General features: G+C 32.2%; 1 protein-coding gene across 4 annotated transcripts in view; it reads left to right on the forward strand.

The window, feature by feature from the left end:
• ANOS1 (anosmin 1) overlaps nt 1-12,178 on the forward strand; it is a 246,491-nt gene that overhangs the window by 190,012 nt on the left and 44,301 nt on the right. For all 4 annotated transcript variants that reach the window (XM_074213594.1, XM_074213597.1, XM_074213595.1 and 1 more), the window contains one exon: nt 7,360-7,565. In XM_074213594.1, coding sequence (XP_074069695.1) covers nt 7,360-7,565 — 206 coding nt within the window. The remainder of the gene's footprint in view (nt 1-7,359; nt 7,566-12,178) is intronic.

The raw sequence follows: 12,178 nt of genomic DNA on the forward strand, positions 1-12,178 counted from the left end.
ACATGGTTTGTGATAGGGATGACCCAAATCATGAGGGCAACAAGGCTTGTGGCAAGATGAGTTGATTACGCCTGCACAGCTGTTAGGAGAGATGCCTAGGTGTGGGCATCATATGGTATGCCATACACAAAGGAAAGTACAAGGACTTCTTTTAGAGCAAGTAGTTCAAAGTAATCATTGAAACGGTGTGACCTGGCACAGTATACTAAAAGACCAAATAGTTTCATAAAATCAAAGTAAAAGACAGATCATCCTACAATAAGCCTACATTTCCTTCTTTTCTCATCAGTAGTTTCTTTATGAGAACTCTGTATACTTTGATCTGATAGAGTTAATAAATTGCTTGTATCAGATGGAGGCTTTTTTAAATTTAATTTTAATCTTATGTTTATGTATTTATCTGTCTCTCATTTATTCATCTGTCTAAACATTTAACTATTCATTTGATTGTTTTATTTAGATTGTTTCAACTATTAGTACTTATTGAGAGCAAAAGCAAAATAATGCTATTTACCTTCAATTAGGTCATTATCTATATTCAGGGAATGCTTTTTATTCATTTCTGATTTATTCCCTTTAACATTCTTAAAATAGTAGCCCTAAATCATTTCCTCTCTTCCTCGTTTTTTAATTTATTTTATTTTTAATTTAAATTTATTTATTTATTCTCATTCATATGTACAAGCATACTTACAAGTTAGAAAATTTCCCTCTGCCCTCCCTTCCCACCCCCTTCCCCTCAGCAGGGAACAGTCAGGTTAATATTTTACATACATATTTTGTTAAATATGTTTACAAATTAGTAATTTTTGGAATGAGAATTTAGGTTTAAGGGAAAGCGATATATAAGAGATAATTTTTATAAAGTGTTAATCAGATTCAGAAGGATTTTTTCTGTGTGTTTTGTTTTGTTTTCCTTTGGTTGAGGATATATAATCCATAACCAGTCAAATACAGTTGTCCTAGCTCTCTAGGCGGCCTAGAGGAGCTGCTTCCATCAAGGTTGTTCATAAAATAATAACGTTGTTGATGTGCACATGGCTCTCTTGGTTCTAGTCCCTTTGCTCAGCATCAGTTCCCATAAGTCATTCCATGCTTCTCTAGAGTCCGACCCTTTATGGTTTTCTCATGTAGTATTCCATAGTATTCATATACCATAACTTGTTTAGCCGTTCCCCAATTGATGATGATCCCCTCAATTTCCAATTCTTTGCCACTAAAAAAAAGAGCTGCTATGAATATTTTGGAACATGTAGAACTTACCCCAATTTTTATAATTTCTTCTGGATGTAGACCTAGAATTGGAAATGCTGGGTCAAAGGGTATGAAGTGTTTTATTGCTCTTTGGGCATAGTTCCACATTGGTCTCCAGAAAGGTTGGATGTGTTCACAACTACCCCAGCAATTCATCAATGTTCCAATCTTCCCACAATCTCTCCAACATTAACCATCTTCCTTTTTTCTCATTTTGGCTGAATAGGTGTGAGATGATATCTCATTGTTGTTTTAATTTGCATTTCTCTAATCAATAATGATTTGGAACATTTTTTCATATGATTATATATAGCTTTAATTTTTTCATTTGAAAACTCTCTGGCCACTTAACCCCATTGCCTTGAAAAATCTAAAAAAAAAAGTTACTTATCATCATGGGAAAAAATACAAGATGATAAAAATGAAGCTCAGAATCTCTATGGAAATGAAATATTCCAGGAAGGGGGGGGGGGGGTCAGGGGAGAGAAGCTCCTCACACTACACACTGTGTGGGAATATTCACAATGTTTACAAAAAGATCTGCTAAATCTAGAAACTCATATATACATACATATATATATGTATATAAAACATTAAAGGAAAATTAGCTACAATTATAAAAGTGCTATGAGAAAGCATCTAGAATAACTAATTCCATCATATTCTCCCCTACCTTATGCTGATGAGCAAAATTTCTTATAATAGATAACATTAAACCTTTTTTTAAAAAAAAAAAACCAAGGAATATCTTTTGGATAGTCACACACACATATGTATATATGGATATATAATATATATATATATATATATATATATATATATATATATATAAAGAAATGACAACACACACTCTTTTGTGAAATATCATTCTAAGTATAAATATAACACTTGGTTTAGTTATAATTTCAAAGTCATTTTTTTCTATTTTCATGACTGATTTTTTTCCAAAAGAATCTTTTGGCAGTATCTGTGACTGCTACAACTTGTAACTCTTTGAAAAGCTGCACTGCAGACAAGTTTCCAGTCATTAAATAGTTTCAAGGCAAATGTAGAAGGTTGAGTTCTGCCCATTTGAAATGGTACACATAAACCAGCTGTGCAACTGTATAAAAAACTCATGGGTCCCTTAGGAGCAACAGAGAGAACTTTATGACTGCAAGTGGGTGTCTGTTCTAGTTTTACTAACACTCAGTAATGTATGCATGAAATCACATCCAGTATGGTACTTATGTGCTGGGAAAACAATGTCGTCTGCTTCCTTTTCCTTGGTAATTTATAACCCAATATACACTAGTAATTCCATCCTGAAAGAAAAACCCACACAAGAAATAATGATTTTAAACAATCCCTTTTATTTGGAATAAAATAACTAGATGCTATTAGAATTGTTTAGAGGAACTGATCTATGCACTAACAAAGTTAGTGATGTTAACTCCAAATAACAAAAGCAACAGCAAAAACTCTTTACAAAACAAAGGTTATTATCTGCCTGGTTTAATAATGGCTAGATTCCATAGAAATATGCCTTTATAGCTTCTATATTAAAAGTTGGCTTAACTGTCTTGGAAATTTGAAAGGAAAGAGTGGGTAAGGTGAAATGGTATTCACTTGAAAAAATAAATAATAGGCTGTTTCTATCTTTTACTACCATCCTTCACGATCGAGGAGTAATTCAAATCAAAGTATCTTCCTTACTTCACTTCAACAAGTATAAATTGCTTTATACTACATGCCACTCCTCAATTCAACAAACAATAATGGTACCCTTTTACCTTTAGCATAGTAGAGTAGTTCTTAATCATATTTGTGTCTTAGACCAGTTGGGCAGTCAGGTGAAGTCTATGCATCCATCCTTAGAATAATTTTTAAGACATAAAATGAAATATGTAGGTCTACAGAGAAAAATGGTTACATTGGAATAGTTATCAACATATAACCAAAAACAACATAAATCAAGTTTGCTCACCCCAGATTAAGAATCCATGCTCTTGAATAAATGAAAAAATAAATTTACCTCTTTGCTATTTCAAACTTCTCACAACTTGAAGGACCTCAGGGATTCCTAGATTTCTCTGCACCACAGTTTCAGAACCATTGTCCTATATAAATCTGCCTTTGTCCTTTTCCAGTCATCTTTTACCTGATTCCTTTCTCCTTACACTATGACCCAGACTAACCTATTTACTATTCTTTCCACATGACATTCAATATCCATCTCAATCCATCTTCATGATTTTTCTTAGGATGTCTACTGTGCCTAGAATGTTCTCTAACCTCACCTCTACCTTTTAATTTCTATGACTTCCTTTGAGAGTTAGCCTACCTTCTATAGGAGATCATTCCTACTCTCCCCTACTGCTTCCATGTGACATTACCTTCCATATTTTTCACAATATTTGACTAACATACACATGCAACATTTATTGGCTTTGGTACTCATGAGGAAATAGAAATGAGAATGTGAGCCTATATTAGAATGAATTTATTCCTTAAATTTTTCAAGCTATCAATAACATATTTCATTTTGTAAAGAGGTTATACTTTCTAGAATCTGCTACAACTTTGAAAGGCAGATTTACGTAGGACAATGATTCTGAAACTGTAGTACAAGGATATCTAGGAATCTCTGAGGTCCTTCACAAAGTCTGCGATATCAAAACTATTTTCATAATAACAGTAACATTTTTTTTAGTTCCTAATGAGATAATAATAGATCAGTCTGATCCACATAAAATATCTCTGAAGTCCTCAATAATTTTAAGAGTAGGTGATGAAACCAAAATGTTTGAGAAATATTGGTGAAGGAGATCTATAGCTGGAGAATCAAAAGACTTGAATTCTAGGATTTGTCAATCACTACCTGAGCATCCTTAGATTTATTACTTCTCTGTGGCTTTTTTTCCTTATCCATCAAGTGAAGAGATTGGATTGGATGACTTTTTAACTCCTTACTAAAATTCTATAATTTTCAGCATAGAAGCTACATAAAAAGTATATTTTACATTAAAATATCAAAAGAAAGTTTTTAGGTTGGTTATATTCCATTCCAGGGCAGTTTTTTTAATAGTCTGATTATTGAGAAAGGGATTTGAATTGTTTCAAAATGGATAAGTGTCCCTATCAATGTTGAACTGTTTGGTCTTGTCCCTTTCTGCAGATGGGAGTACATATGCATAAACTGGGTTATTTTCTTCATATTATTTTTCTATTCTCATTATTCTACAGTGAATATTCACTAATTAATGCAATAATCATTTAGATTCATGTCCCAAGGTCATACAACTAGGTAATTATTAAGTGTTTAAATCTGGATTTGAACTCAGGTCCTCCTGAACTCCAGGCCTATGCATTATCCATTACATTTATGATTCATTTCTTATGTACATTGATTACATCTTGGGAACAAAAGTAGTATGCTAGTAAAATATCTAAAAATCACCTCTCCAAGAATAAAAATGCCCACAGGATATACTTTTTAAGTTTAATCTTCATTAATTATATTCCTTTATTTTCTTGTTATATATTTAAAAAAGAATTCTGATTATTTTTTAGCATTTGCCCATTTCCAATGTACAAATGTTCACATTGAAAATCTGACACTTATTTTTCCTGGTTCTTTTTGAACAGGTTCCACTTCAACTCTGGAGTTCATTTGTAGTTTGGTCCCTATTTGCATTGAGTTGTGATTTTGCTATGAAAAACTATGAACTGGTTATCCCCTACTTATTAATAAGTACAATATTTCTAAGAATACTGTGGAATTTGCATACATATTATGTTTGGTTTACTGTAATCACAATGGACTTTGGGGAAGAATATCAAGATAATATGAAATTCTTACTATTATTTTTGGAACATTAATGATAGTGTAACTTGTTTGATGTTAAGTAAGTTTGTCTTGGATAACTGATCATAATTAATTGATTCCTATAATCCATGGAATTACATTAGAAGAGTCATTTAATTTAAAGTTACTAAAAGAATTTAGAATGTGAGTAAAGTTCATGTAAAACCATACTTTCATCTTATAAGCTTTCATGTGCATCATAAAGAATTATTTTAGTAAAATGTATTTTATAAAATCCTAGCTTTTATCCAGACATGGGAGTAGAAATTTTCTGGGAAATTCAGTTAGATTCAATTCAACAAACATTTATCAAGTACTTATTATAATTAAAGCACTGTGCTCAGAACTGTGAATTAGGGAAAAAAATAATAACTCCCAACTTCAGGCAGTTTACTTTCCAGTGGATGAATGCTTTATTTTTACAACTTGAACACAAAATAGATTTGCTCTCAGAATATCACATCATTTATTATTTTTTGGTGTTTGATTACTACAACAGAGGAAGGAGAAATCTTTTTTCTTTGTACTATTTCAAGCTAGAGTTAACTCAAGTCATTACTTTATTTCATAACTTATATTTATATATTTATAATTGATATTTATATTTATAAAATATGCATATATAGATCATACATGTAAATATATATGATGTAAATATTAAATATTAATAAAATATATCTATAATTGATACTTGTCCTCCTTTGCAGGTTTTTCAGGTTATGAACTACCCTCAACTTGCATGGGAGGGGTCCCTTTGAAAATAGTATAGAAAATCAGGTCAAGCTTTATATATTTGAAAAAAAGTATATACATATATATATATATACATATGCATATACATATATAAAATTAAACATGTGAATATAGGTATGAGTATATATGCATATGTATGTGTGTATATGTAGATACTGAACAATAGCACATAGACACATATTTTGTATCTATGCACATATTGTTGTTTTTCAGTCATTTAACTTGTGTATGATTCTTTGTGACTTAATTTTGGGATTTTCTTGGCAAAGATACTGGAGTAGCTTCATTTCCTTCATCAGTTCATTTTACATATGAGGAAACTGAGGTAAACAGGGTTAAATAACTCACCCAGGGTCATATAGTTAGGATCCGAGGTTGGATTTGAACTCGTCTTCTTGATTCCATTCCTAATATTCTTTTGACGGGGCCACTTAGTGATCAACATACACACTGTGCACACATGTGTATATACATATATCTATATCTATATACACATATATACATACATAAATTGTAGCCATAAATGTATTGCTCAACTTCTATTTAATCTCCTAGATTCTTAAAATAGTAAAAGTTATTATTCTTTAAAGTGTTCAGTTTTTCCCCTAATACTTTCATTATTATTTAAAAAAAAATCCAAGACCTAACCTGAGAGTTCTTTACTGAGATTTTTTTTCATTTGTATCACGATGACAGTAGTGCTTGATAATTTCAGGTTAGTGTTCCTCTAAAATACACAGCATGGTAACATTAAAGGTGATGACATCGTTTCCCTGTGACCCTGCCTTTTATAGAAAGTCCATCTGCAAAGCATTTGTGGTGAGAAGCATCAATTCTTACTGTCTGATACATACAATGCAGTAAAGTTGCTCTCTTTTAACACACTTTTAGTCAACTTCAGACTGGTTTCTTTTTGAAAGATTTGTAGCATCATAATTTCAGAATTTAATCTCTTGCTTGACATTTGAGAAGGCACTCACTCTGAGAGTGAGCAGAAAAGTTAAAATTGCAAAAATGAATATTGTATATAAACCATCCAATTTGTTGCATGGCTACAAAATGGTGCACTTTGATTTTACTTATCACAGTATGTGATTTTTATCAGCCTACATGGATCAAATTCTTTAATGTTATTAAAGGAAGGCAGTTACTTGAATGAGTAAAATGTCTTTGCTTGCCCTCATCCCCAATTGTTTTTAAATGGTAGGAAAACCTTACATGCTAAATCCTATATGATGCCAGATGAATGATATTGTGGCATATGAAATGCTACAGCTGTAAGTTTGTGTTTTTCGTTTGTTAAACATCTGGAAGATTCGTTGTAGCCTTCAAATTAGGATCACTGTCTTGTGACTCACTATTTCTTTAGGAAGGTGATAATTGTATGGTGTGTACACTATACCATACAGAAATAAATATATTTATCATTAACTATATCAAATAGCTAGACCTAGGATCCTCCTTGGTGAGATAGTAATAATTTTGCATTTTATTCCGGGCTTCAGATCCATCTGCTCCACCAGCTCCAGCCAATCTCAGAATTGCCAACTCCACTACAAACAGTGATGGAAGTGTGACTGTAACGATTATTTGGGATGCACCAGAAGAACCTGACATTCCTGTACATCACTACAAAGTCTTTTGGAGTTGGACAGTTAGAAGCAAGTCACTTGTACCATCTAAAAAGAAGAGACGAAAGACAACTGATGGGGTAAGATACATATTAGAAAGAGTTTGATTTTCTAGGTATTCTGGAAAGAAGCAGAGTACAATAGATCTGAGAAATAAATTTTCTACTGAGGTTGGACAGGCTAAAGGAAATAAAGGAAATATATGCATATATATGTGTATATTAATATACACATATATAAATAAAAAAGAGAGACAGAGACAGGGAGATAGGCAAAATCAGTTTAGACAACAATATTTTGACAGTTTTGCACCTAAAATGCTTGAATTTGGCTTTAGAAGGAAAATATAACTCAATTCTTTGTTCAACTCATGCCCAAGTGACAGTCACAGTTCATAGAAATGGGGAAAAAAACAATTTCAGTTATCTCTTTCACAGATGTTTAGGAACTGAAAAGGCTATAACCCAGAGTTGTTTATCCACAGATGTGGGCCTTTGGTTTTTAGGATTACTGTAAAGGGAGGAAAAAACTGCATGATATTTGTATCTGTATTCCAGTTCTTTAAAAATTCAAGAGAATAGAAAATAATTGTGAGGGGAATCTCTCCCTCTCTTTCTGCCCCCCTCCCCCATACATACTTTCTCTCTCTTTATATTTGCACCGACTGAAATTATTTAGGATAGTTATTAGGATATATATTAGGATAGGATAAAATTCCTTTTGAAGATTTTTCTGAAATGAGATTACAATGATATTAAATATCCTGGACCATATGTATAGCTGATATAAAACAATTTATCTGGTTTATTTAATTTTCCTTTAGTATGCAATGCTTTAATCTTGCAATATTGTGACAGTATAAAAAATGCGTTCCCCTAAAGAGCTTCTTTGATATCTCATTATGGTATCAAGAGAATCTTAAAGTCTAGAAGGTAGAGTACAAGCTCTGGATGGGTCCATCAAATTAGAAAGATTTTTGAATAGAGGATTGGTTACATTATATTCTTCACCAGTCATCTAAGGAAAAGTCTACCTCAGACTGAGGTACTCATCATGAGAAAATTGATCACCATGTGATTGTTTTGTTTTTGGTCACAACTCATGATACTATCTTTAGTGTCATGGAGATGCCATGATTTATAGTGATCAGAAATCATATTTCTCATTATTAAAATATGAAAAGCACTTAAAAAGTATTCATTTATACAATAGATAAGAGTGCCAGGCTTGGTATCAAGAAGACTTCTTGACTCTAAATCTGGCTTCTGAAGCTTGCTAGCTATGTGACCTTGAATGAGGCAGTTAACCCATTTCCCTCTGTTTTCTCATGTTACATAAGATGAGCTAAAGAAGGAAATAACAAACTACTCTAGTATCTTTGTCAAGAAAACCTCAAATGGGACCGCACAGTTACAACTGAACAAAAACAATATATAATATGCAACAAAATTGAAATAAAGACAAAAAATTGTTTAATTAAAAATATACCCAGGCTGCTTACTTTTGTGGTATTTTTTTTATTGGGAGAACCAGAATATTATGGTCGCTATAGAACTGGTTATATAGTCAAGTTGTAATTTTTACAATTTTTGCTTCAAGCACTTATTGGGATAGTCACTTAACCTCTTAGTTCCCTAAATAATCATCTAAATGGTAGAGGAAATTTAATCATCTGGGAAGTCTCTATATCATTAAAGTCCTTCTTCCTATACATTATAACAGGATTATTTAAGTTCTGTGTTATGCGGTTTTATTTGGATTGCCTTGTGAAGACATATTCCCATATTCATTCCATTATATTATTTTCTGTATAAATTGTATGATTTCTCTTATCAACATTACTTGAATTCTGAAGAGATTTTTCAGGAATTCATGATTCTTTGTTTCTTCTCTATTAAAAGAATAGAAGTTTTAGAAAATGATAGGATTCTCAAATGAAACAGGAAGCAAAAAATATTTTTCTGGCCAGTAATTATGTCAGAATCAGGACAGAAGCTGAAGAGGTTCTAGCTTCTTTCATTTAATTGAATATTAGGGATATTTAATATGTGATTTTTTGAAATTTTTAATATATGATCACTTGAATTATGAAGGAAAATGTGAATTTACGTGATCCAGTTCTCTTCTTTTAGACTGGTGACTCATAAAACCAGCCTAAGCTTAGGGACAGACAAAGCTGATAGTAACCTGTGTATTATACTCAGTACCTATAACAAAATACTTATCCATTTTACTTTTGCAAATAGATAAATTTATCTAACATAGAATTTTCCATAAGAGATATTTATTTTAGAGTGTGATTTTGGATTTGTTACAGTAAAAGGTCAGAATTGCTTAATCTAATAAACCAATGAAAAAGGATGATGCCCTTAGCTTGAGATAATCCATCATATCATCACCTACCACTTTCCTTTATCATCTTTTCTGTTACTACCTGTTAAGATCCCTGACTTTGTTTCACTGCTGGCAACTTCTTGCTCCCTTTTACTTGTGAATTTAGTTACTCAATGAACTTTGGCTTGATTGACCATGGCATCATAAATGTATCTGGAGTTTAGATGAGGTCAAGTCAATACATCAACAAACATATATTAAGTGACTATTATGCTCATACTAAACACTGGGTATGGTATTCTGGTGCATTCTGGGGAGAGCATTATCATTAGTGATTCACATTTCATTTAATAAGACAGTCAATTGTAATGTTCCCTATATTTGTGTGAGAGCATAGCTAGTCCAAACTCTATGCAAACATCTGCATGATATTCTATTGACTCGCTTACCTCCTGATTTATAGCACACATATTTTCCTCAGCATGGTTGACCTTTTATTATTGACATATTTAGTGCTATTTCCTTCTCCATGTAAAGGTAATTGGTTCCCAAACACTTTGCTCTGAAAATGACTTGTTTATTGGTTGATCTGCAATCTTTTTAGGGCTTAGAGAGGCGAAGCTGGTGTGTTTGGGACGTACCAATGGACTAACAAGTCTTGAGTTATACTATAATGGTGGCCACTCTCAAGACTGTATCTGATGACTTGAAGAAACCAACAAGTGGGCTGTTCTGCCTGCCAATAGTTCAATGATTGATTCATATTTTTTCACATTGGAAAATAGAGGACCTCTAAGAGTTTCTCATGTATATTGCTTCTAGTCCTCTATCCTGGGTATCTCTATTTCCTAAGTCAAAGATTTAAAGGCAATTGTCTTTCCTTGAGCAATAGAAATTTGGCAATGTGACTTACGGGAACATGGGGAGCACATATTAAAGACTTTTCCTAGGTTACCCCTAATGCATTGTCCTAGTCCTTTTCATAGTGATGTAGTATGTCAGTTGCTTTTATCTTTTTTAAGGGATGTCCCAAAATTCTTATGAAGTTGTTCACATAAGGGATATTCATTTTATTTTGATTTACTTATTACTTTAGGTAAAAAGTAAAGGATATCCATCAAAACATTTTTTCTTAGGCATAAATAGTATAAAGGATTGCCTATGGTTAAATTATCAGTCTTTGATGACATTCTATGAACTTGGAAGTCAGTCTTTGAGGAACAAGTTTTTCAGAATTCTGACTATATTAAGTATCTGTTCACAAAAATAAATATTATAAATCTAGCTTGATGTATGACATAATTAATAGTAGATGCTTATTTGTTTTCCAATATTTATTCTTTTGTGCCTGCAATTGATACCTAGTAGTGTTAGAATCTATTTTGTAAGAATTTTTGGAAATAATTGTTTCCACTTGTATAGCTCATTAAAATTTCCAAAATTCTGCAATGATAACAATCCTGTGGGGGTAAATAGTTTAAACATAATTACCCTGATTTTTTTTTTCTGATGAGGAAACCAAGGCTAAAGAGATTTACTCAGAGTCCCAAAATTAGTAACAGCGTCATTCAGGCCACTGACTCCAAGTCCAAATTTTGTCTCACTATACTATTCAGCTTCTTCTTTATGTAGTGCTTTCAGGTGTGTAATGCATTTAAAAAACATTTTATCCTCATAATATCCATGGGAAGAATTATTATTATCCCCATTTAATAGATAAAGCTGTAGAAGCAGAACAAGGTTATGACTTATCCAGGGTCACACAACTAGTGTCAGTGACTGGATTGGAACTCAGGTCTTTTTGAACCTTGTCCAGAATAAATTCGCTGTTATCAATTAAATCCCTTTACTGTGAAAAAAACCACCTAATATCTGGAATCAACCTCTTCTACTCAATTTATTCATGTTTTAGGGAAAATAAGAGCTAGAGGGGGATAGTCTCTCTCTCTCTTTTTTTAAAGAAAATGAGTAAAAAGAAATAGAGGACCTAAGTTCAAAACCTATCTCTTCTATTTATTAACTAAATGACCTTGGTCAAGTCACTTAATCTCTTCCAGCTTCTGGGCAAAATGAAGGACTTGATTAGATGATCTTTTTGGTCCTTTCCAGCTCTAAATCCTGTCTCTCCTGAGACAAGATGTATGATTTATGGTGTTTTTAAAAATTGGCTTCATACCCTAGGAATTGAAAAAAAAGTTTGTTTTCCTGAAAACTGTTTGTTTCTTTTTTTGAACTAAAAACTCCTATACACTTTAAAGACTAAAACAATATACATTTTTATTTAACTTTTAGTTTCTTGAAAAGGCAATTGACCAGACACCTGATCTAGTTGTATTCTTCTTTGATATAAGAAAAGGAA

The sequence above is a fragment of the Macrotis lagotis genome, chromosome 1 (genome assembly GCF_037893015.1).
Source record: "Macrotis lagotis isolate mMagLag1 chromosome 1, bilby.v1.9.chrom.fasta, whole genome shotgun sequence".
Lineage (NCBI taxonomy): Eukaryota > Metazoa > Chordata > Mammalia > Peramelemorphia > Peramelidae > Macrotis > Macrotis lagotis.